This window comes from Hirundo rustica, chromosome 1, assembly GCF_015227805.2.
Source record: "Hirundo rustica isolate bHirRus1 chromosome 1, bHirRus1.pri.v3, whole genome shotgun sequence".
NCBI classification, from domain to species: Eukaryota; Metazoa; Chordata; class Aves; order Passeriformes; family Hirundinidae; genus Hirundo; species Hirundo rustica.
In genome coordinates this window covers 84,934,845-84,962,265 of record NC_053450.1, presented here as the reverse complement: position 1 = coordinate 84,962,265, position 27,421 = coordinate 84,934,845, and the positions used below count along the sequence as shown (strand labels likewise).

Here is a 27,421-nt window from a genome sequence, read left to right as displayed (position 1 = left end):
TATCACACTAGTTAAAGCTGAGTATAAACACATGGAAAATGACGTTATAACCTTTAGACCCCATAATATAACTCTAGTCACCTAAGAGATGTTTAGCCTAAGGCTGGCATTTTGTGTAGTCAAGGGAGAAAAAAAAGTGAGCAATGTCTACAGACATTTCAGTCCCAGATTATAATAGAGAACAAATGGAAAGAAGCATCCTAGATGCTACTGCTCTCCTTCCTGAATGAAGGAGGAAACATGCTACTGTTTCAGGAACTAGGGGCAGGGAAGACTAATCTCACCTTTGGCCCTCCCTACAACAAAGCTTAGAAAAAAAGTCTTTCATCACAGAAAAGTGAATCATGGCTTTCAGCATTGTTTAAGTTATGTCTGTACCATCCTGGGCAAGAGCCTGCCTTGTAACCTTCCTTCTACTGCTCTATTGTGTTAGGCTCTAATGAGAGGGCACAAAGAAACAGAAGAGTTTCATTTCATTCTGAGTTCTCAGAACATCAAATAATGGGGTTTGATTTTGTGAGATGTGGCAGATGGCATTTTCATCATGACTTCTATCTTGTAACTCATGGATATTGCTTGGAAAAATGGCATCAACAGGAATCATAGATTAAATCGTGTCTTAAGGGTAGGAAATATAAGAGAACTGATCAGAAACCAAAAATTATTTCATCACTCTGTCTATGCAGCACAGATGAACACTGCAAGAGGGATTGTTATTCTCAAAATACCTAATTTTCACTCTTTGGAAAGACAATTTTCACAAGCTGGAAAAAATCCACAGTCTTTGGAAATGTGGGGCAATTTCACAGAGCAATCTCACCTCACAGTCAGGCTACGTTGTTCAGGTTTTTATTAGTCTGCTTAGCTGGTTTCATAAAATAGTTCATTCCTCTCTCAGTTGCTCTTTCTTCCCCCTTCCTTCTTTAAAGAATACACGGTTTCTAACTAATCCTTATGTCTTAATTTCAGTACTCACTGAAGGGTCATACATATACCTGTAAGAAGTACCATAGTTCTAGAAAATCATGACTGTTTTGAGAAGATGAATAGAGTATGACTCTATTTTCCCATTTCTCCCAGTGCAAGAGGACACAGACACTCATAAGTGCTGCACATCAGTTTCAAGTAAGAAACAACAGATTCTCACAATAATTACTTGTGGAGGGGCTTATTGACACAGTATATTACATGGAGTGGTGGAATAAGGGCGGATAAAAAGGCATTGGACAAAATTACAAAGGACAGTTGCATTAGAGGCAATAGCAAAGATTAACTTTTGGCCATGGTCTGATGTCTGACTTAAGCTCAGAAGGTCTCCCTGGGTAAGAATCTCATCTTATGTTCCCCATTTTTAGATACTGCTACTAGTCACCTGCAGCTGGGATGTTAGCCAACCTCTAAATCAAAAATACTCACATGAAAAACCCTGCTTTGTTGCTTGTAAGCCTTTCCCTCTGCCACTAGAACATAGTGCTTGCACCTTGAAACATTTGGAAGCCTTGCCATGACCTCACTCACCTTTCTGCCTCTGAGATTTAATTTCGTGACTGCTGCATTTTTTTACTAAATTTTTCATCTGACACTACGGAAAATGAAGTGTGATTGCCCAGAGCGCAAGCCTCTATTCCCTGACCAATTCATATGATCCAACAAGAGAATTAAAAATAGTTGTCACTGGAGCTAACCAAAGAGTTTTGAAACAAAACACTGGAATGTACTGGAAAATGATGGCTCATGAAAACAGAAGACTGATCAACATATGATGTGCTCTTCCAAGTAAAATTAACTGGGGAAGAAGGCAGAGCAATACTTGCAACCCTACTGGAATGAAGCAGGTCTATATTTCATTTCAGTGCAGTTTTTCTTTTGCAGCCCTCTCTTCAAGGGTGTGAAATTATTACAATGAAATTCAAAACCTTATGAAATGAGCCAGATTATAAATTTCTTTGCAGACTAATTTCAGCCAGATTGCTTAGTCAAAGGCCTTTTTTAATCTTCGGGAAACCCACTGACTGAACTGAAATGTACTTACTGTGAAACAGAATCAACTAAACTTGACATTAAAAGGCAATTTTACATGAAGCTGAATAAGCTAATTTTGGTTTTAGATGCTGGTCTGCGTTGAACACAACATACAGAGTTAAGGCAGAGCATGAAGCTCTGACAAAAGGTAGAAGTGCTGGGATCTGCACTGATATTTTTAATAGTTTTATTATTTTATATAAATATTATTATTTTATTTTCTCCTTTTAACCCTGCATCACTACTTCCTGCTATTTTCCTTAAAAGATAGCATTTCTTAACATCAAGTTTCATCCATAGTATCTGCAGAGCACAGCAAAATTCTTCAATTCTTTGGTTCTGCTGTACTAGCTGTTTCGAGTTTACTTTCAGTGGTAAACATGCCACAATGGGGAACATCACCATATATCAAGTAGCTGTAATCAGGCAGATCAAGTATCAGTAATTTTCCTAATAGAGACCCAGTGTCAGAGATCAAGCACGAAGGCTCAGATGTCTGCATTGCCACCATCCAGAATCAAGTGTCAGGGATCAGGACTGTAACCAACAGGAATGAAGAGCTATGTGTGGCAGGGCAAGGAGCAGATCCCACCCCAGACCCCAGTGGGAGGCTGTGTCTCCAAAGCTTCACCACTGCTAGTCGAGGACTAAGGCAGCAAAGCCAAAGGAGATTACATGTTATTCCTCCTAGGGGAATCCAGTGCTTCTTTGCCAAACATTGATTTGTTCATGGAGGTGTGTCTCTGGGCAGGCAGCACCTGCAATTCTGTGTATGCAGTTAATCTTCTCAGACACTGCTAGTCATGCCTTTGGCCTGCTGCTTAATCTATAAATACTTGTATGTTTTCTTAAGGAATACACCCTGAATGCATCTAATGACAGGAGAACATCCCAAACTAGCACAGCAGTGCTCCTGAAGGGAACACAATTTCTTGAAAAGGTCCAATTTCAATCTCAAGGACTTGTCAGTGCCCTCTACTCCTCTTGAACATATTATCAGTATGTTCAGTGCTATAAGACTTAGACAAAATTGTAGTAGAACATGAAGTAAAAAAAAAAGAAAAATAGAAAGGAAAAAAATGGGTTATTTTTTAATATAAAAAAATAAAATATTTCCTCTCATTTGTATCTTGTTTCAGGTTCAGATTTTTGAGATCAAGGGAAAATAACAGGCAACTAAAGTTAGTCAGTACTTACTTGCTGTGCATACCCTTAAGAAAGTTGTGTAATAACTTTCTGATTCTCCTTTTTTGCAAACAGGGACAATAATACAGAAATATCATTCAGAGGACTCATAACATGTTGAGAGCTTAGAGATTGGCAGGAAGCATCCAGCCATAAAAATGCACAGACTGTTACACTGAAAGCTCTCCACAGGAGCAACTTTAACTGTTATGGACATAATCTGAGCTGGAGTGGACTGGAGTGGATAAGCATCACACCAACAGAAAGAATAATTATGCCTCTTTTGAGTAATGATAGTTAAAGCAAGCAATCTATTTTAACCTTTCCACTTTCGGAAGAAGCGCTTATATGATTGCCTACTGCTATGGACACAAAGCCATGAGTAACAGACAAAGAGACGTGGTTCTTTAAAATCTCAAGACACGATTCCAACTTGAATATCAAGGACCAGTCAGCCATCTGCACCTCTCAAACACATCATCACTGTGTTCATGTTGCTGTTCAGAAGCATTTCGTGCAAATCTGTTGAATCTTGTAACCTGGGTGTTTGGACATGACAGAACACCCACCAGCATCACGCTCCGTGCCTTTCACTAAGTCCATGCACAGCAACCCTTAGGGTCTCAAAGTATGAAGAAACGTTCAAAGAACATTGACTTAATCCATGTGCTAAATGAATATATATACTAAATATATGAAGGTTAAGTAGGGAGATCTGGTAGGCTCTAAATCCACACCATTTCAGGACACAAACACACATTCGCCTACTTGAACACACTAATCCAAATCAAGGAAAAATTTCACTGAACAGGGGAACTGAGGGAGCATTACATGCCAGAAACAATTCACATGAACCTTGAATACCCTACTCCACTGTGAGTTACAATAATTTACATGTTTGTCATGGGTTAGTACAGTTTGGTTTTTTAGTTATAGAAGAATGTAGAATAATTCTCCTAGTCATGACCTGGGAATTTCTTTGGAAGAGACAGCAACCTATCAGCGAGGTAGTTGGAATATTGGCCTCTGTTCTAACCACTGAAATTGTTAGCTGCAACTTTGGGAAGTACCATATAAAACCCCATGAATTTCCTGTAGGTGGGTCCTTTTTCTTCTTTTCTTTGGCCAGAGAGAGACAGGTAACATCGAGCTGGGCCTGCTGCTCCCCCCTTTTTGGGGGGAGCTGTCCTGAGGCCTGGCCGGATTCCATCAGCTCCCGGGTGAAGGGGGGGAAGGAGAGGTTGCTGCTTTGTAACAGCTACTTTCTTCAGACTTCTCTGGAGCAGGGAGAGATCTCTGCTAGGCCCCTGATAAGAGCTAAGGGCACCATTTGGGCTGAAGCCACCCCGATTTACACTGAGGGGTGGGCTGAGAAGGCATTTATGATCCTGTCTGTTTTGGGTTTTTTTTGATCCCTGACTGCCTGAGTGCTCCGATCTCTGATGTTTCTGTGAGTTCTTCTTCCCTCACCAGCGCATCCTTGAACATCTAACACCACGAGCTACAGAGAGAGAGACAAAGACTCTGAGCAGATTTAACTCTTTCTTAGCAACATGAAGCTTCCAGAGCTTGGCCCTTCTCTGAGAGAGTAAGAAAAGACAGAGTGAACATAATGACCAACAGCATGAAGTCAGTAAAGCAAGAGTGAAAAGACTATTAGGACAGAGGGTTGAAGAGTTGGTTGCTCCATTCTTACTTGAGCCATGGAAATGAACTCTATATTTAAATCATTCCCTTAAATCATGGGAAAAATATGCATTTGGGGAGCTGATTGTTTTAATTTGTGTGTGGATTCGAGCAAAAGTGTGATTAACTAAGTAATATCCTATAAGATGCTTGAACAGAGATAGAGATGAGAAGCTCTCTGCACCAGTGAAGAAGTGAGAAGATATCTCTGTACCTTGAGATGAAGAATCCTTTGCTTTAGAGTTATTAATCTTTAAAAGGTGACACTCCAGTATGCAAAAGTCTAAGACCCATGACCCATAAGCAGCTTGGGAAACAGCTCCTGGGGGGGGGTCACAAAGGCAGGTTTCTCCGGGCCGTTGTTTTTGTGATAGTTTAAAACTCACAAGAGAACTGTTCTAAGTTGTCAGTGGGATCCATGACTCTAAAGGACAATCTTCCCCTAATGAATTGATGAAAGACTATTGTCAGATAGTGAAACTGACTGAAAATTACAAGTTTTGTCTCTTTATGTTGTTTTGTAAAAAAGTGAACAGTTTGTAAGGGGAGGGAAGAATGTTTTTGAAGTTTCATTCTGTTTTAGGTTTTTTTCCCAACTTTCTTTTTTTTCTATTCTTTTAGTGTATGTTAATAAACTATTTGTTAATTTTAAGGTTGAGCCTGCTTTGTTTTTCTCCTAGTCTCTCTCCCACAGAAAGTAAGTACCAAGACCAAAATTTAGTGAACATGAAACCACTACAGTGTTCCAAACAGAGATTTAGAGGTGTGCCTTAATAGGAATAAATGATGCAATTTGTTTCTTGGGGCTTCAGAACTCATTAGAAATTGCAGTGACAGAGTTAAATCTGATAGCAAAGTAAAAATTTCAGATGCTTCATTAGTTCTGCAGTCCCTGTAAGTTAGTCTGCCTAAGTTCAGGACAGATTATTTGAGTACAATTGTTTTAAAAATTAGTTTGCTTTTTTTTTTAATACTTAACAAAAGAATCTGAGGCAACAACGTACAAAGAAGAAAGACAGGTAGAATAAAAAAAAAAAAATTAATCTATTCTCTCTTTCCTCTCTCCCCACTTCACCTCCCCAAACCAAGGGTAAATATAATTGTCATTTGAAACATGGAACCCTGCAAATGCCTTTACTTTTCAAAGAGCTTCAGTGGCTTGCATCTCAGCTTTCCTTCATCCAAGGTGGGATAGATACAAGTTTCTAAGGAAGGCATCAGAAATTCTCTTTATAGTGATATCATTCATTCCTTATCTGGAAGCACAAATCTTGTTTCTGCCCTTCTTCATCTTGAGCTGGGAAGTAACATTGGTGCACAGAAGCAGCTTTACCTTTTTTTCTTGAGCTAATACACAAAGCCACAGATCTGTAGATTTTAAGATAGGATGAGCAGCTTATAATTGTGTATTCTAATTAGTTTGCACTAGTTCCTAAAAATTATCTTGTGGTTTTCAAGAATCACTCAGAAAGCAATTCATTGTCAAGATGCCTACCAGTGCTGAACCAAAAAAGGAAACACCATTGTCCTTAGGAAGCACTTCTGGTAGTTACTGGCACAAGTAGGTTCATGGAGAATATCCAAAACTATGGTTTGAAGCTATGACACATTTTCACAGTGCTCGGTATTAAGTCCTTGGCATATGAGCCATCTGTAAATTCCATCTATTATTAGCAGGGATAAAGAAATATGACTGGAGCCATTTAAGGAGCAGAAACAATTGGGGAGAGGTGGACTCATTATAGTTAACATTCATATCACTGAACACCACAATTAGAAAGTCTCATAAGCCCACAGGACTCATCATCATCTGCAGGTACTTCAGTTCCCAGTTAGCTTTGGTGTTAATGATTTATAAGCCAGAAGAGCAGAGCCTGCTACAGCCATTGCACCACGACATCTCATGTCATAGGTCTGAACCTTTGTCATTACAACACCTGCTGTTCTGCTGACAACTACAGACTTCTAACTTTTCAAGCTGCTCTGACACCATCAGCATCTCTTTAGCAGTCCATGGTCTCTCAGAAAGGCATGAAACCTGATGTCTGTGTTCCACTGCCCAGAGATTACCAGTGAAACCTTACAGAGAGTAGTACATGCCTGACACAGCAGAACCATCCACGGTTATGTCTATCACCAAAACTCCAATCTGAGCCTCGCTTTTTTTGCTGGCCTGGACTCTAAGATGAAAGGACTATTTTAATACAATTTTACAGCTCTGAGAAAATATGCATTTGAATTCTAGATATTTACAGGGCTCACGAGGAGTAGGCTACAGGGAGATTCCCAGGAAGCTAGGAAACACCTTGCCAGCATGACCCCCATCTCCCTCCCTATAGGATTTGAATATTCTTATTTACAAGCACAGTTTCCCACTTGCAGCCCAGAGTAAGGAGTACAGAAATGTGGTCAACACACCCTTTTCTTTTACAATGACAACAGTATCTTCACTGTCAGTCACTGGGGTAGTGGCAAAGGTACAGCAAACCCCCGTAAAGGAAATACAACAGCACCCAACTGATCCATTTGGGAAGGATTTAGAGAATAGCCAGCTCAAGCACAGTTTGTAGTAGAATATTTTGTGCTCTATCTTTCAGTGAGCTGCTGTGTTGTTTAATTGTTCCATTCATTTTCCAAATGCTAGTCTATCCAGAGGAAGACAAGGCACTCCAACAACCTCTCAAATACCATCTCAGAGGTTCAAAGAAAGTCCATGAGAATGAAAGATCCATAATAATCAGCAAAACTTAGTTTAGAAAATCAGCAGACAAGACTGTGCAAGTTCTGAAACCTGACCTTCATGCCTGTTTGGGTTTCATTCTGTTTATCTAGATATTCCTAGGAAAAGGCAACTCTCAGTATAACCATATTGGCAACTCAGAATGTGCCCATTCAAGTAATGTACATCTGGATTTACATTCACAGCAGCTCTCTTAGGCCTGCTGATTTCTGATCCCTTGCATGTCTAGAACAGAGCACATTTACTTGGCATATGAAGTGCAAAAGAATGGAAATCATCTGGGAAAGGCAAGTGATTCCTGGGTCATCCTATTTATTAACCCCAAAAATTCCCTCTTCACCCCTGTAAAACCACAAATGACCTGACATCTAGGCTGCTCTTGGTAGAATCCAGCTCTATTTGCATTCCTGAAGATAGCTGTCTATTTTCTACAGGTAAAGGTCAGTAATGCTGAGAAGTGGAAGTGAAGAATGCAGGTTATTCTGTGCTGCCCATAGTACAGAATCCAGTGTAGGCAAAGACAAATATTCTTCAAATCGCTATGAGGGACCCTAAAGCAAAAAGGTATATTCTGCCTTGAAGAATATGGGAACATTTTCCCTTCACTCTCAATGGCACATCTCAGCATCATCAATCCCAAAAATCTACTCTTTCATACTATTTGTGGGGTCTAGGCTATCCAGATGGCTAAACCTTTGTAGAATGAACTCTCAGCACAGATCGCTGAAGAAACCACCTTAAGTAAAATGGAAAAAGTCCTCAATTAACAACATATGTAAATAGATGGAAAAGACAGAAAGAAAGATGCAGAAGAAGCTTTAAAGAAATTATAAGCATTGAGCAGACTATTAAAAAAATCAAGATTTCTAAGGAAAAGAAGAACAGAACTGATCTAATGCCATTATACCAAGAGACACCTAATCAAGCAAAGCTTCACAGCTCATATACAATACGGCTCCATTGTCAACTACTGTCAACCCAAAAAGTAAAAAGATTCTGAAACAAGAAAGAGGGAAAAAAAAGAAAGATTTCTTCTTTTATTTTTTTTAAAAAGCAACAACAGAAACACAGCACAAAACATGATAAATTAGAATGTATTATGCTGTATAGATGTGAAGCTGCATCAGCTAAACTCTCTGAAGCATGACTTTCAGACAAAATTGGGTATTATCTCTGTTCTTCTTCCAGAAGAGGGTTTTCACCACTGGAGGTCACTGTGAACTGTAGTTGCTCTTTATCAGCCTCAAAAGAAAAGAAAAAAATACTGCAGGCAAGTTACCTAGGATGCAGGATGTGAGGTGAGACAGAAATGAAATATCACTTGTAAAGCATTTGAAAAACACCCATAGCTAATTGGTGAGGACTTGTCTTTGCTGAGGACAAACTTAGTCTTGTTTCAACTCATTCCAAGCAGAGCAACTGTCAGATTTTGCATGTCAGCTTGCCTCTCGTACTGGTCTTGCAGAATTCTCCCTGAACACTGGGAAGCTAACAACAGCTATGGTGATGGGGACACAATGGAAGGCCTATTTTGGCAACTCATGAAAATCTCAGGTTTTTTCTAGAAAACAAAGGTAGGATTTTAATCCTAACCTGCATTAAGATTAGGATCTGTTTAAAAAAAAAATACGAGGTTCCTAATAAAAAGAAAAGTCTCTAGATCTGAAGGTGTTGGGGGTTAAGTTTTCCTATAAAATTCCACCCCCACCCCCACCCCCCCCCAATAAGTTGCTAAGAGACTAAATACTGATGCTTAAAGGGTACTTGACCCACACAAAAGAAGTAGATCACTTAGTTTGAGGGGAAGGAAAAGGCTCGGGGGCTCCGGGAGATGAGGGTGGCTGCTTCTGCTTTCGGTTTCGGAGAGGACGGTCGGGCGACTGCTGCCTGCGTGAGGAGTCCAGTGTTAACAGAGGGTCCGGTCCTGGGAATTCTATCTGCTGGAGCGCCCAGGAATTCAGAGCCCCTCGCCTGCCCTGCTGGAGCTGGGTCAGCCCCGGTCCAGCCGTCGCAGCTTCTCCAGCACTGCTCACTTTGCCTGCCAGGACACCCCCTGCCTGCCGGGACAACCCACCGCTTCCAGCCATCAGCCCCCGAGTTTCCACCGTTTCGGTTTGGTGCTCTCGGGGTCCTAAGAGATCAGACTGCCCGGGACTTGTGAGACAAAGCCCCCTCGGGGTTCTTGGTTCTGTTTATTATTATTATTGCTGTTGTTGTTTGTTTGTCCTGTTATATGTACTAGTAAAGGACTGTTATTCCTTTTCCCATAGCTCTGACTGCAAAGCCTTTTTAATCTTCCAAATTATAATAACTTGGAGGGAAGGGATTGGAATTCCCCATTCCTAGAGAGGCCCTGCCTCTCCCTAGCAGATACCTGTTTTTTCAAACCAAGACAGAAGGTTTACGTACTATGTAATCCATAAATCACAGCTCATCTGAATGTAATTTTCTTCTCTCATTTCATTACATTCAGAGAAGCATTACTGGGGACAATCTTTCAAACATTTTCTAGCCCACCACATTCAATCAGATAGCAGTGCATACATACTGTATTCATTGCTGATTTTAAACTGATGCTCAGACAGTGGAGGGGTGTTTGCGTTCCTGTCTCCCATACTGTAGGAGTCCTACTGATACGAATATTAGAAGGAACAGCCAATGCTCACAAAACAGAGGTGGTGGGCCACTTACAGGGGAAATAAATATGAAAGCACTGGAAAAAAATAAAGACAAATGAGCTCAGCTAATTCCCAATGTATTTAAAAAAACCTCTAGGAGCTTCATAAACCGAAGAATTTACATTTCAAGTACCCATCTGAAACTCCCACTTGACCACACTTCTGACAATGAATCAGTGGCAGCTGGGCAAGTTTTATCTAAAACACACCATTTTATACACTGAAGTTATGGTTTTTGATATGGAAGGGGGATCATCCCAATGCAGGTTTCTGTGTTTTCCGGTAAGTGAAATACAGCAGACCAATTCTTGGCTTGTGTCAACCAGAATAACACCAAAGGAGTTTGGCCTTGTTTGACTCAATTTGAGAACTTTTGTAAACGACAAGTAATACAAGTATCTGAAAAACTGAAAGTAAATTGAAAAGGGCCCAGCTTTTCTTCACTCCTCCGATTTATCTTTTACTTTTCTCTTTGTTCTTATGCACTTTAACCTATTTCAAGGAATCAGCAACTGAAGACTTATCACACAATCCATGGTACAGCAAAATCCTAACAGAGACCAAACCCTGCAGAATGAAGATTGAAAAATTGCTCTGTTGTGATTAAAGCATCACCCTTGTCAAGCACAGGCTAGCTACAAAAACAAATTCACTGAACAATAATGTTACTGCTTTGTTGTGTCATTCTCCCTTCCTTTATCTTTATACACAGAATATGAGCTCCTTTAATATGCAATTTTCCACTGGATATATGCTCGGACAACCTCAATGTAAAGGAATACAAGATGCCCAGCAACCTGATCTAACAAAGCATTTCTGTACATGCTTAACTTCAAGTATGTGAAGAGACTCACTGTAAATAATGTGCAATCTGAGACCACCCACTTGGAGAAGCATCTCTGGCCATATCCTTTAGCATGTCATTTGGGCTTACTGGAAGGTAGAAAATCCCATCTTTCCACTGGAACAAACAGTACTTGCTCATTTGCAATTATAATTGACAAACAGAGAGCAGGACATTAAATATCTTACGTAGTTCAGAAAGTTATTGTTTCATTTCAGATAGTTCTTTCTAATACTGAAAGAATCTTTTGAGCTACATGGAGTACCACAAAGACCAAACAAAGCATGCTTTTAAAAGCTGAGGGAAAAATAAACCAGGACAGATATTCAACAATGGATAAACAAATGCTCCAAAGCAGGGGGTTTTTTGTAGGGTTTTTCCTTGCAGAAAGCACTTGCTTGGCATAAACTTCAGTGCTTCCTTTGACAAATTAATTCTCATTCCAAATTCATGCTGATAAAAGTTGTTTGTAACACTACAGAATTGCATTTCTCTTCTTCTTGACTTCCCTTGCATTGATGGGTCTTTATATGATTTCCAAGGTAAAAGACAAAATGCAGTTTCTAAAGTCAAATGTTATTGAAAGATAATGCCGAGGGGAGGTTATTTTTAAGTGTCTAATTTTTTCCTTGGTGTCTGCTGAACATTTTGGAAAATTCATAGCTCCAGACACTGCATACATTAAGAGTATGATTCCAGATGATCCTGGGAACTATAGGAGGATTTGCAGACATGGAAATAGAGCTTTAATAATTATTGCCAATCCATATTCCTTCAATTATGCATTCCACTGATTTTGGAACTCAGAGACAGCTAAGAAGCCAATATTCTCTACTGCAGTCACATGAAATTCCTGGGGGGAAAAGTATCTCCCACATACTTGGCAAATGCTAGCTGATAACATGAAGGCTTTCATACAATGTGTCTCAGAGAATACAGTTCCAGATATAAGAAACAGGCGTGATAACCAAGACATTTCTTTCATTGCAAGGGGGCAAGGGGGTCCCGCTGCAGTAGCAGCATGACTCAGGCCCCAGTCTGGAAGTCAGAAAGTCTGACATTCAGCCCTGCTTCTGTAACAGATCTGTTGGGTGACCTTGGATGCTTATTTCCATCCTTCTAAGCCCCTGCTTCTCCACTCAGTTTCATAACTGCCTGTCTACTTAGACTGTCGTGTCTCTGATGTGAAAACTGTCACTCACAGTGACCATAAACAATCTCTGATACACTTAAACTTTGTGCTGTCTGAGGATATAAGGAGCAAATTCTCATCCTGAGCTGGCTCCTGAAATATCTAGCCATCCATGAAATTGCTGCTAACAAATCAGGGGGACCTTGTAAAGCACAGTGTGAGCAGGTATAGTGTATCGCACAAGCTTTCTTTACAAGTCCCCTGCTGGCCCTCAAACATTTTGAATCCATCTGTTGGCAATCGGTGGCAGCTAGAATTCCAAGCTAGATTTTCATGCCTATTCTCTGGAGTAGCTGCCTGATGAAAAAATCATAGTGCAAGTTTTATGCAGCATTAAGTGCACAAGATGTTCTCCTTAAGTAAGAAAAGTGTTGCAAAATACTGTGTTTAACAAGCCAAATAACTAGCAATGACAGGAGAGGCAGTAGTTGCATGTTGAATCAGTAAAAGGAAGAGAAAATGCTTTCGAAAACCTGCCCAATTTAAGTTTTTGGATAAGTTCATGCCTTTTCACGTTTTTCTGCTTTAACAGACAGCGAATGATTATAGAACTAAAAATGAAGTGCATAGACAAGGGAGATTAAAAATACTTGGATGTAATGCTGGAAAGATGCATTTTAGGGACTAGAATATGAAAAAAGGACAGCTTAATTAATTATAAGTGACTAAAATAGAAAAATAATCATTTTAGTCAATTTGTCCTACTCACTTGTCCTAATCTGAATTTTGTACATTCTTCCATTCTACTAATACTATATGAAGTCATGTTTAGACGCCCAAGCTCTTTTAAAGATCTCACCATCAACTTACATATCTTTACTGTACATTTCTTTTCTTACAGAATAGGCTTCTTACAAAACCATTATAAAATCCTGCCAAGATAGGAGTTGGAAGAAATACATAGGGTAGGTATAAATAGGAGAATGTAGGATGCCTCTATTATGGTCTAAAACATGCAAGACCAAGAGGCTTTAGACAATTGCTCCAGATCTAGAATTACCAAACATGGGTGTACTTCAGAAAGACAGCAGAACATGTTTGATTTGATAAATCAATAATTCCTTTTGTGAACATGTCCTTTAAAATGTAGTGATGATAATAAGGGCTATGGGAGCACCAAAGGTCAAGAGAAAAATCACCCCACCCCTTGTTGTCTCCCTGCAAAATAGTTAAGTTTAAAGGCCGAGAGTTTCTCTACCATCTTCAACTACAGTCATTATTTAAGATATGAGGTAGACTAGACAGAGTCATAACTAGGTAGGATCATAACTGAAATTAAACCTATCTGCTCACATATCTGGTCTATCACTGTTTAGTCCAGGCATGTTGTTAGGGAGATAGCGTGTACTTGCATGTCTGCTTAGTTAGCCTTGAAGACAGGGAACTATGGAAGAATACTTTTTTTTATTGCCAATAACAATTTAATTTACATGTACTATAACCACATCCCATGCATTTTCTTTAGCCTGAGGTCATATTATAAAGCCTCACTTTAATTTCTCTCAAGAATTTAATTTGTAAATGTCAAATAAGCACTTAAAAGTACCTGCCTACACATTACTTGAAAAAAAAAATCCTCCCTTACATACTATAAAATGCATGCCTAACTTACGTTTTCATTATAAATAATTAAGCAATTTCCTTAACCTGGGAGAGTTAAAAAAAAATTTCCAGCAAACACAGAAGGACCAAACACCAGGGATTACATCAGGTGGTTGTCCATATAAAGGGAAAAATGAAGATACTGAACCCCTTAAAATGCTCCTTACATGTGAGGTTTCCCTTCAAGGTAACAGGAATGTGACCTCTCCCATGCAAGGGCCCTTGTTTGGAATTCTCATGCCACACTCAGTGATGGAAAGTCACTTTTACTGCACCGTGACTTCTGCTAAATGTGTCCACAAGACATTGCACAAGGATGCCAGAAGAGAAAGGTCACAGGGACAGTCTGAATGTCTCTCCCCAGACCTCCGTCTATATTACAAATTGGTTGGGTAGGTAATCTGTAACAAGACACCTCTGAATGATCATGACCAAAAGAATTCTTTGCTAAGCTGTGCAAAAAGAAGTTTTTAAGGGAAGATAGACAAGAAGCAACATCTTTTACACAGAAAAATCTATATGCCTTTGCTGTACTGAAACGGATCTGATTTTCAGATCATATATTCCAAAGGTTACAATAAGCCTCTAACCACGGTATTCATAGGATCTAAATAAAAATCAAAGAGAATTAACAGGGTGAGGAAAAAGTGAATTGTATGCAAACAAACACCAGAAAAATAAAGCCAAGGTCTAGAAGATGCCACAGATTTTTGAAATTTTAGATCCGGAGCCAAATGTGTGCAGGAGCTTTGCGGAGTAATCAATCAGCAGCCATTAAATGGCTGGGATCCAGCAGGCTGAGGGTTCCGAGGCATGCCTCCCCTCAGATCTCAGCATATAGCCACGTAAAGAGGACACCAGACAGAGAGTCAGCAATTTCATTTCCATATTGCAGATGTCTCAGCACAGATGTCCCTGACTGAGAGCATGACCTCAGCATAGTCTTCATCCATGCCATTTCACTTCTCCCTTATCTAACTGTTCTGACAACTAATTTTGTGGGGTGGATCCGACCTGTACTAAGCCTCACACAATCCCAGTTAGGGACTCTGCTTGCTCATAATAACACACGTTAATTATTACCAAAGGCCCTTCACAACCTGCTGATCAAACACAGGCTCACCAACAGTCCAGTTACTTCCCACTGGCAGTAGTGTTCTGCTCTAGTATCACACACGGAAACAAAATTGATTTAGTGCTAGTTACTTGTTATAACTCTAAGCCTTCTTTCTCAATTAGCACTTCTTTGGGGAAGGAGCATCACGAACAAAGGGCAGCGCTGTTCCTATATACTCTCTCAGGAAGCCAAACTCATATTTTCACCAGAACCACAGAAAAATGAGCAAGACCCACAAAGCTCCTTTGCTCTGATCCCCCTTTTTTCCTCACTTTGGGAGTTCAAGGAAAAAAACATTCTCAAAATATGCTGGTGGAGATCACCAGCCTTTCTCATGACAGCAGTCCAAACCTTCACAGGTCTGAGAGCTATGGGACATGTATGAGCATGCACAGGGACAAGGGATCTCTAGGAACTGTTTTCTTGCAATTGACAGCAATGCTTCTCTAGAAAGGAAGAGCAAAGAATGATTCTGGAATGGAAATGCCATGGGGTCCTGAGATGACACAACAATCTTGGTTTCAGGCAGCTGTTGGCTCCTTTCCTCCCAAAGCTAAGGATTCCAATTACCCAGGAGTCCCTGCTTGAGCCCAGCCCTACTTCCAGTTCCTGGAAAGGACATTTGCCCTGCCCTTGGAATACTTGTGAGTCCATGCCACCTTTCTATGCATGAGGACTTAGGAGACAGCCTGAGAAGCTTGCACTTCTTCAAGAAGGACTTTTTAACTCAAAAGAACAAATGTATCACATGCAGAGCAATAAAAAAAAAAAAAAAAATTTAAAAAGGAGGGTGGAAAAGTCTGACAGATATTACCACTCTGAATTTCAAAAGCGGGTTCATTATGTGCAACAAAACTGGCAAAGAGCTCTGCCTTATGCCAAACTCAGGATAAAATACTTTAGTGCTGATAAGGACTACAAAACAATATCTAGTAGTCTTAATTCAGGGTATTTTAAAATCTGTTTTCTTCACAGTGCAATGGATACAATTCTCTTGGTACCAAATACCATATATTATGCTGGCCTTGAGTCTTAAAAACTGGAAAATAAATTTTATTTATTAATATATTTAATAATATTTATTTCTTTATTTGACCATAGCAAAACAGTAGAAGTGAAATACAAATGAAAGGAAATTAACAAAAAGGACACAAAAATGAAATTAATTTATTTTCCGTTTCAAATTACAATTCACTCAAGAGAAAATGAGAAATCTTAATGAGCTAGGCATAAAGAAAGGAGTGAATCCTTTTAAAGCTCAGGTGCGAGTGCAGGATCAGTTTCAGACAAAATGCAAACTACCAACAACAATTTTTTTTTTTTTTAAATTTGCCAGGTGATTTCTTTGTGAATCTTATTAATTTTGAGTGCTGATATATGTAGCAATATTTCAATTATTCTCCTTATCACTACCCTGTGAGGTCCTCACATTATGAGTGAAAAATTCTGCTATAAATTCACAAAATACGTCATGACTTTTGGCTGATAATACTAGAAGAATACACTTGCAGATATTATTCTGGGTACAAGTAAGGTTGCAGACCTTTCAGACCTCAAACCTTTGTCAAGAAAACACTTTTGACATTCTGCAAGTGGCTCTCTTCAAAGAAAGAATGAAAAATGTCCTTTGTAGCAAACTAATTAAAATCCTAAGCATTTCAGCAATCTACACCCTTGGAGATACTTTAGAAATAAGTGTCTTCCTTTTTGTCTGTCTAAACTCATCTATTTCTTTTGTTTAAGTAACGTTTCCTGTTAGGAATTCTAAAAACTCTCAAGCTACCACATCATGGGTCATCCCTGCATTACTTTCTGGGAAACCACAGCAAACATGCATACTGTCTTTGCAACATGATGTAATAACAAGTGATGCTAATTCTTTGGGGACATAATGCTACATTCACTTGACAACAACAGGAAAATAAGGGGCTTACTAGGGATCTCTGAGTCCCCCAGCAAGAAGGGCTGGCAACCTTGCTCCCACCACGGCGACGGACCGTAACCTTGAGGCGCTCCCTTGTACTGCACCCAGTAGAGGTCACTAGAGGATGTTTTAATGGCAAGACAAAGCCTTCCCACTGCTAGGGAAGAGATGCACCTTCCTGAAAAGCACATCACCTGTCTAGGGTTCACTGCCGGGCAGACCTAGATACTGCCAGTATGAAAGAGAGAAATAAATGCCGCTCCAGGAAAAAACAAATAGGTTTAACTGGCTATATCCAAACACAAGCAGCACAAGTTTAACATCCAGTTAAACAATACTGAGACTGAGCAGTGAAATGTATCTAATTTATTAAAAGTATATCTACTACCTGTGCATTTCCAGGTGCAGGGATCCCTTTCTTTCTTCCACAGCTTAACACAGTCCACAAGGTGTGCCAGAGATATGCAGCCAAAAGGCAGAAATTATCTACAATCCAGGCAGCATTTCTTTGCAGGATTAGATCCATCCCTTTAATTTTAATCATCTGATTAACTCAGTTCTCCTGCTCTAGCAGATGCAATTTGGCAGGCACCCTCAAAACCCTGCCCAGCTCTGTAAGTACCACCTAGCTAGACAAGGCTCGGACACGCCGCAGGATCCCATCTCACACTTCAACGCATTCCCTGAACCTATAAGGAAAAGAAGTGATGGATCACTGACAAGCATGAAACAGGTGCAGGGATCTACACGGGATGTGTATTGCGTGCACTTGAAGGCAATTACTCTGACATTCCAGAATTTCTCCAATGAAAGCAAACTGTTAGCACAATCCATTTGCAGTTAACATCTCAGGCAATCGATAATCTTTTTTTTTTTCCCCTTTTAATAGATAAGAAATGGAAAAAAGAAAAATTCAAGGCAATAACCTAACATGTCATGGTGCGTGTGCAGGGAAAGGTCAGTTTGAAATGCCATAGTTTTACTGTCTTCAGTCCCTTCTGTCCCTGTGCTTGCAGTGTATCTCCATTGCTCCCATTTCCAAACCAACGCCGTGCAGAAAGGGAGTCCTAGCTGTCTGCCCTTTCATATCCAGCATCTGCTCACCTGCTGACCACCAATTCCCTGATACAAAGGATGGAAGGTGCCAAATTATTTCAACGACATGGATGTGAAACACACAATATTATCATAAAAGTGTCTTCTTTCCCCCAAAATTCCCAGAAGCAGATAGACTGCTTTAGTTGAATTTTCCCAAGCAATTCAATGTGATGAAAATTCTCCATGGAAAATATTTGCTTAAGCAGACAAAACCTGGGAAATTTCTAAACAACAAAAACCAAGGAATTAAAACTGGAAATAGTAAGTAACTTTAACAACAACAACAACAACAACAAATCCTGCAACCAGCTCCACTATAAGCCCAAGGAAATTTATTTCTAGAGATCAAAAAGGAAAATCTGAGGAACACAGCATGTTGTGGTTTATTGTCTAATAAATAAGGATATGCTAAGGATATTTGCAAGGATTGTGAAGAACCATTACATAAGGTCTCAGGTCTATATTTATGGAAGGAATCTGTATATATAAGGATTATGCATCCCGTGCAACAGCTGCCCATAATTACAGTGCACTATGAGTCACTGAAGATGTAAGAAGAAACAGTGTCATTTCTTCTCTGCTTGGGTATTTACCTGATCAGAGGTGAATAAGCAAAGGATATGAACACCAGAAATCTCAAGTGCTAAAATTCACAAATCAATTTACTAATACCATGACATCATTTGGAAAAAAAAAAAAAAGTCATGAGATTAAAAAATTTTAGTGACTGTTGTCTTTTCCTCGGTCAGCTTCTGACTTCTGTGACTCCAGAGTGCTCTCAAGACACCTTTGAGTTTGTACATAGGTGTTATGTTGGTAAGGGTCAGTGTAGTGATGGGGTTTTTTCAGTCAGGAAGCGTTGATATTCTCTTCTTTCTTTCTAAGAAAGACAGGAATATATTCTCACAAGCATGGGAGCAGGTAACATTAGATAAAACAAAGCTACCTGAAGTCACGGAATCATACACACACATTGCCACATGACAGGAGAGTGCCGTGAACTTGGAACGTGAAGAGAGCACCACAAAAAGGATATTCTGTAAAGCTGTGCTAGGCTGAGGTTGGCAGTGCGGTATCTCATGACAGCATTCCAAGCAAGCTGAAAAGGCCCTTGGTAAAACAAAATGGACCCAAACTTGGCTGAAGTCCACTTCCAATTTCCTGACCATACCAAGGCAAGCTTTAGACGTGGTGCTTCAATTTCAAGGCTTAAGAAAGCCTTGAGGGTTTAGATATCTTCTTCATTAGTTAAGAAGTTTTACTCCAAATGTACTGAGTCCCTTGCAGGGTTTTGTTAAAAAGCCATTCTCGACTAAAATCTAAAACCAGAAATAGGTTTCCGTCGAAATATATAGCTCAATATCTTGAACAGTGTTAGGGACCAGAGGAGAGTTATTTGGAGTTAATTGTGTGACAGTGATCATTTTTTCTCTTTACAAAATACTGCCATGACTCTGGCCTCCCCTGGAAAAAGGAACTTGTAAAAGTACTGTTACCACCAGAGTCATTTCCAGCACAGAACCTAAAAGGGAAGTAACTGCTAGATAAATGGTGGTGGTGGTGAAGGAGGTGAAAGAAGGCTCAAAGGAAACAGGGAATTAGAGGACAATTAGCCATCCCCAGGCCTAGTTTAATTGAACACCAAATACCGAGGGTATCCAATAGCTCTAGCTGAACTAAATATTTATAAACTGTTTTCAGAATATCATCAGAAGGATAGCTTTGCATAGAAAATGCTGTAAAATTATCTTCTTCAGGGTCAGTGACTCGTATTTAAACCCCAGCTCCACAATTCACAGGAGTACAACTTGGTTGTTTCGTATCAGTGATGTTCAGAACTATAGAAGCTTCCAGGCTCCTCTTTATTCACCCACACTGGATAATAATTTCATGAACACTTTTTGCAGATAGCAATTCCAGATCAAACAATTTGAATTGCATTCTGACACCAAATATTATCCAGGTAAGAGCCAGAGGGAAGAGACAGCAGGTGTGATGATCAATACCCAGCTTTGGCTAGGCCACCAAAAATAGTCCAAGTGTAAAACATGGAGCTCGTGGGGACCTAATGCAGCTGGGTCAATTGTGTGGCAGTTTCACAATTTACATTTGCATAAGCTTGCGCTGTTGTCAAAAGGAATTCTTTCACCATATCACACCTGCTCGTTCCCACCCTGCACCACCCCCTCCCTTGAACCCGCACCTTCAGATATCTCCGTGTGTCTGTTCAGTGCAAGGGGTCAGGACAGGTTTGGATTTTCAGTCTTCTTTTCATTTCACGTTGGTTCTCACACATGAAAACAAAATGTCTCTTACTTGCTAACATATAACCTGATGCAAAACTTCACGTTCGCTGAAGACAGAGCCTAGCCAAGATACAAAGAAACGTGTGCTGCCAGCAGTAGAAATGGGAGTCAAGCGGGCAGTCTGAACAAAGCACGGGTAAAACACATAAGGAGCAGTTTTGTCACGAGCCCTCGTTTTGCCATCCTGTCCGAGAGGAAAGGGGGCGATGGGGAGCTGGAGTGGCAAAGAGTGCCATCTAGGGGGCACCAATGGCACAACTTCTCCACTGCACCAACGAGTCATCATTGAGGGTCAACCATTGAGGGGCCTCCTTCCCATAGAACTCCTTTAATACCTATGAATGTATTGGTATTGGTATTGGTATTGGTACTGGTATTGGTATTGGTATTGGTATTGGTATTGGTATTGGTATTGGTATTGGTATTGGTATTGGTATTGGTATTATTACTACTACTACTTCTACTACTACTACATTGTGTTTAGGATTACGGATTTTTTACAAAAATATACTGTACTGAAAGACAAAAATTGTGTTTGCGTCTTTTATTAAAAAAAAAAAAAAAAAAAAAAGGCAACTAGAGACATAGTTGTTTTGAGGAAGTGGATCATTTTCTTCTTTAATTACAATGAGGTAGTTTCAGACCTGTTTTCTCCTGCAAGTATAGTTGACCACTGACCTCTATTCGGCCTCTTGAGCTCCAACACACTCCCATTTAAGTGAATGGATGTTTTCTCATTGCTTTCACCTTCACCCGCAGAAATTACATACACAAGCACATACACCTGGGCAAATTTTACTGTATTTCCTGCCAACATACTCTTGTTTCCTTGCTTTCCTGATCAGTATAATAAATTTGCTCTTCAGGCCAGCAGACCACACTAAGACCTTTTAAGGGAAGGTCTTGGTTTTCCTTTTATCAATATTAACAGACAGTTAAGGGCCCAATTTTTTTATCCCACTGAGAAATTCCTAAAACAAAAACAAACCCAAACCCAAACCAAACAAACAACAAGCGGTATGACAGTGACGTTTTAAAGGCTTAGGAGAAATATAACTAATGTTTATGTATCTGGAAGGCTCACTCTGGTGAGGTATATTACCAGAGTTCAGTTAGATTGTCTTTCACCTTTGAAGTCTTGTTCCCAGGAGACCGATGAGCTAAAATGGGAATGCCGAGCTATTTCTCCAGCTTGCAACTAGCCACCAGCTGCTCATCTTCTAAATGTATTCCTTTCTCCTCTACTGCACCACCAAAATCTCCCTACCCTTTCTTACAGCACTCTTAAGAAAAGGGCCAGTTCCAACCATCAGACTATAAAAGCAAACATCAGGACAATGAATTAAGAGACTCTGCAGCACAAACTGGCAAAAAGTCCAACCACCTTCAGTTACTATCTGAAACTCAGCATCAAGCTAAGATAAATTAACACAGGCAAAGCAACTCTCAGTCCTTTTGCTGGTCTTTAAGATCACAGGAAGAGCTACATGGCAGGAACAGCAGTTTTTGCTGTATCACTCATGCAGTTTGTTATTTTCACACTGGAAGTATACTCTCTTAAAAGAGTGAATAACATTTTCCAAACTCCAACCACCTAATTGTGGGCAATTCTTTAGTTCTCATTTTCACTGTAACACTAAATTAAGCTCTCTAAAATAAACACATCCTACTTATATGAGGTATTATTTGTTTGTTTCAATATAAAGTTCTCTTCCTATGTCTACCTTCCTGAAGACTGGAATAATTTTGAACTAAAGTGACTCAACAGATTAAGGAGTTTCAAAAATTCAACTTCCTGATTTAAAAATACAAGTGGAAACATGAAATTTACTTTCCACCAATGCTCCAGGGTATCATCTGAGCACAAAAATATTCCGAATACTTGAAAAACTGCTCTGCCATATCAGCACAATCAGCATACAAACAGCCACAGCACAAATTTTTCAAGTCTTTTCACAAACTGGTATGTAAAATTAATCTCTCATTCTCCTACTGCAAGTGGATTTTCTCAGTTCCTATCTAAATGATGTGTCGGCTTCCTTTAGATTCTTGCATAGAAAAAAAACCATAATACAAGGAAATGTGCTGTTATTTCTAAATGTATTTTGGCTGATCACAGTCATGTTCCCACCAGAGACCTCATACCATGATGCCCATCACCATTCTTACTGGAGGCAGGTGGAGAACAGAGCTACACTGACAACACTCAGCCCTGCAAGTGTGACACACAGCATGTAACCATGCTGTGCTCACCAGGCAGTGGGGAGCAAAGCACAAAGCTGCCTCAGTTCCTCTGGGGAATCTGCTCTTTCCATGGGATTCATTCAGTCTCCACTAACTCCAGAGCTGATAGACAGGACAAATGCTTTCAGAACATGAATACAACAAGATCCATGTTTACCTTATGATTTTGAAGAACCACGTGACCCTTTTACAATTTCTGAATATTAAGTTCAGTAGTAATTAAACGCCAGAACACCAACACATGCTTGCTTCTCTGAACACAAAAGATTTAAAGATTCTAACCAGCCTGCAAGAACCTAAAGATCACAGTTACGTGTCCTAAATACTGTTAGGGCCAAAGAAGGACTTTGCCACAAGATAAGCACAGAAAGGAACAACAGTGTGGCACTAATTCCAGACCTGGTGGAGGCAAGATCTGGTTAGCACATACTTAGTACTTCATCCAGACAAAAATTCCCAGTGTGGCAAGGTGTGGTAAAGAAGCAACTGTTTGTATGTATATCACCAGTCAAAGATCACCCCAAGTTATGGGACAGATGGCATCTGCCACCACCAAAGCCCTCCCCCAAATAGTTAAGCCACTGTGACAAGAACTTGAAATAAGACAACGATGTTACTATTGCCCGAGTGTTATCTCAGACTGAGGAGGACCTTAACAAAGCCAGGGGAGAAGAATGTGTTACTGAAAATGGACACAAAGAATGCAGAATTTATGGGCCACAAGGAAAGCCAGCTCAGCAGCTGTGCTGAAATCAGCTCTGCCTGGGTAAGAATTAATTCTGACAGGGGGAGATTGAAACCACGCACAATTCAAGAAACCCACTGACCCAAAAGAAAAGACTGAGCATGTGCACTAATCAGTACTAAAAGTGAGGTAATCATTTAATCAATAGAATAAGAGAACTGTGTAGCCAATGAACGTTAATTCATTTCTCTGCTAAGATATATAAATAGTGAAAAGTTTTGAATGACCTCAGGGACCTCCACAACTGAGAAGCCATGGGTGAAAAAGGCCAGTGGGATGTCATTTGATCCACAGGTGGTGACTAGCCTCTACTCCATCTGTCTCTCTTCCTCTCCTCTTTTCCTTTTCTATCTACCTCAAATTCATTATTAAATAAAACCCATACTACTGACTTTGGCATATAGTCTCATTTGCACCTTAACTTGGGCACAGGCGTCTCTCAATAATCAGATCTTAACACAGTCTCACAGCTGCAATACATTTTCACAGATGATAATGAAAACTTCAAGTCTACTGGGAAATATACAAAGTAAACTCCTTAACTATCTGAAAAAAGAAAGAGGCAGTGCTTTTGGGAAAACAAAATGAATTATGCAGTTAGTTTAATTAGTTACCTTTTTATCTTCTGTTCCAGGATCTGATTCACTGAATTTTTCTTCCTGAAAGCTTCTAGTCATCTTCATTTTCTCCACACTCTGGAAAAAGGCTGTTTTTTCTAGTCTGCTTGTGCTGAATCGTGTATTTATCTCTTCCAGCCTGTTAATCTTAAGTAGCTTCATACTATGTCCAGTTAATCTACTGTCTGTTCTCTCCACCTTAGATTCATAAACCAGCGAACACTCGTAACTTCTGATTTCTCCTCTTTCTTGGCTGTACAAAAGAAAGACAAATAAGAGGTCTTAGTGTTATTCATGCGTTTTGGCTTAGAAAATTACCATTTTATACACTTTATATTTCATCTCTCTCTCCTTATATTTGCTGAACCAATACACAGAGCACACAGCACTGCCAATTCACAGAGACTGTTCTGCACTGAACACCAGATAATTCAAGAAAGCTACATGACCAATACTCACCTCAGTGGTTCCCTGCTGCTCAACATAATCTTTTTTTCTGTTGCAGTTCCAGCAAGATGATATGCAAGGACCTGCTATTAAGTCCAGAAAGACTTTAAATACTAAACAAAATAGTACAGGCATTAACACAGTCCTCTTCTCTCTCTTCCCGCTATCCTGTACCACAAAAATAGGTAGTTGCCAAAATGGTAGCAACTTCTGGCCCTCTGTTGAAGGCTGCAGAAGAGCACAGTCCTCAGCTGGGTTCTTCTCCACTGCAGGTCCTTGTGATGTGCCTGGCACATACTGGATGTAGGATCATGAAGGCTTGTCTAATGGTAGGATTGATTGAAGACCACTGCAAGTCAATCCTTCTATGCAGAAGGCTTTTATTACACAGACAGGTTGTGGGTCTCCACCTCAAGTAATCACTTGGCTACTCTTGGAATACATGTCCTTCTGAACAACTATTTTTTCTTTTTTTAAAGAGTAAGAGAAACTGCTCTAAAATTTCACTTAACATCTCCTTCTACACCCAGGAAACAGAGGACCAAAACATTTCTATTGCTGTTATTGCAACCCTCTCCTCACTGTACTGGAAACCCAGACACAGAAGGACAGTGCTAATGCCTTAGCTGTAAAAAGCTGAATCTGTTAAATCTCATTACACAGCTCATAGTTTTTAATTTAACTTGCATAAATAACATAAATTATATGATGTAATTAAGAACTTATATAACTTAAGAACCCTACAGTCACTGGCAGCACAGAGAAACAGCTTTCAGTGTATAACCAAAGACCCAATTAAATGTTATTTTTACCCAAACACCTTCCAAGAGAAAATGTTCCTCAGTGTTTTGACCCCACATCTGTGCACGTGCAGCATATCAAATGTGTACCCATACCAAGTAACTGCTCTCCCCACAGTTAGCCCTCCAAGCTTCCCAGATGTGCAAGATGCCACATACTACCCCATGTGACACAGGAGATGCTTGGATAGTGCTGACATTTAAAGATGATGGACAGCAAAGAACCATGTAAGCTTGTAGTTTTTAAACAAGCTCTCCAGAGAGATTCCTGCTACCACGTTGTTGTAGATTGTGCTGTTAATATGGGAGATGCAGGCACACAATTATGGGTCTGTAAGGCATTCGTCATCTGAAGAAGTCGTGCGTCCAGTATGTAAGAACATCCAGTCTGCTGCTTCTAGCATCTCTCACCAGCTTTCACAGCTCTGACATCCCTCCCTTTCCATCGCCATCCGCTGAAAGAAGATTTTATGAGATTTTCTTTGCCCATTTCTCAAAAGCAGGTTTGTGGATTTTTTTAAAGACTTGACAATTGCAGGTGAAATACCCAACAGCTCAGTCTGACCTTTGAGCCATTGTTCTACGGATCGTTTGATCTACTCCATGACAAGGGATGATGAGATGTAATCAAAAACTGTCAGAAAAAGACAGGAGATGTTTCCAGATGCCCTCCTGCTACCTCCATGTCTGCAGCTACTCTAATCCCACAGTGATTTAGAGTGACCTGGCTGTGAAGACCTTGTGGCCTGACAAGACTGCAACCAAGGAAAGCTGATTCAGGCTCTACATAGCTCTTCAAAGAGCACATCATCTTCTATGCTTTGATCACAAATGTGGCCATCTATCTACTGAGAATGACATGTCCTAATTAAAGGACATGTTTCTTCAAGCTCACCAGTGAGTCAGTTATCTGAGAAAATATTAATGGGATGGCAAGCTCAAATGTCTTACTGGGCTCTGTTACCAAGCAGAAACTAGGATTGAGTCCAAACATGATTGTCCTCTCCACCATTATTATCTTAATACATCCCTGAAACAAAAAGCTGAACAAAGGAAAGTGAAATTTGTTTGCAAGTGCCTCCTCGGAAGTTCCAGAGAAGAAATCTCACCCTGGTCATGTACCACTGAGCAATGGGGAACTATAACCTTCACATGGTGTGAAGCTCCATTTCCCCCAAAGGAGGGTGAAAACCTTCCCTCAGTCATTTACATTTCCCAGCTCTGGGCCGGGAGATACTTTCTTCTACTTTCTGGGTCACCTTCAGCAAGCCCATTGCTCACTTCAAGCAAAATATCTCGCTTCCTGAACAACATCTTCACTTACACACTCGGAGACCACATAAAAGCACTGCTTAGCTGTAAGCACAGGGAGTGCATCCCCATGGTCCTGCTGCTTTTTCTGCCCTATAGCAGCAAATGGATATATTTGCATTATAAAAATATAAACAATAGAGTCAACGTTTCTAAAATTGATCACGAATAGAAATGGGCACGCAAATAGGTACTAGCCGAAAGGTAGAATCCACAAACACCCCATTTCACTTTCAGCATCTGGGTTTAGATTGTAATCTCTTCAGTCAGAACTAGGTTTACATGATGGGCTGTAAAGCACTTTGCTTCAAACTCAGTCCTTTGGTCTCCATCAGCAGTTCAAATAAAAATTTTATTTCCGACCTGTTGGCCACTTTCTAACCAGCCATTTTCAAATTTTAAGCCTGGGGGTACTGTTAGCCAGTAGCCAGACTTGTTTACCTCCTACTACAGCTGACATTAGACTGACCTGAATTTTACAAGCTGGGAACTATTATGTCACGGTGTATAATTAAACCTAAACATATACTTTAAGAAAGAAAACAAGATGTAATGTGGAAAGAATTACCAATGGGTCAAGTTCGGGTCGTAAATTAGGATGCAAATGGTACCACTTACTGTGCCCATCTCTGAAAGCCGACCTGCCCTGCATTCTGCATAATACAAGAGTTTGGGTTGAATCTATTTTTTGTTGTTGTTGTTGATGTTTTTTAATAGTAATTTATTGATGTCTTTCCCAAAGATTGAGGTTTTCACGTATTTCAGTGAAAGACCAGGTGCACTCCCAAGTCCGGAGGCCTTGGCGATGTTGCTCAGCTCGGGCCCCAGGAGCAGGAAAGCCTCGCTGCTGGGGCGGGAGCGGG

General features: G+C 40.1%; 1 protein-coding gene across 2 annotated transcripts in view; it reads right to left on the bottom strand.

The window, feature by feature from the left end:
* The window catches only part of MYLK4 (myosin light chain kinase family member 4), an 83,994-nt gene that overhangs the window by 45,523 nt on the left and 11,050 nt on the right, over nucleotides 1-27,421 (bottom strand). The window contains exon 2 of one of the 2 annotated variants that reach the window (XM_040058086.1): nucleotides 23,998-24,253. In XM_040058086.1, the coding sequence (XP_039914020.1) occupies nucleotides 23,998-24,253 (256 nt within the window). Of the gene's footprint in view, nucleotides 1-17,378; nucleotides 17,584-23,997; nucleotides 24,254-27,421 lie in introns of those variants that run through there. The other variant, XM_040058094.2, reaches the window with a different exon arrangement.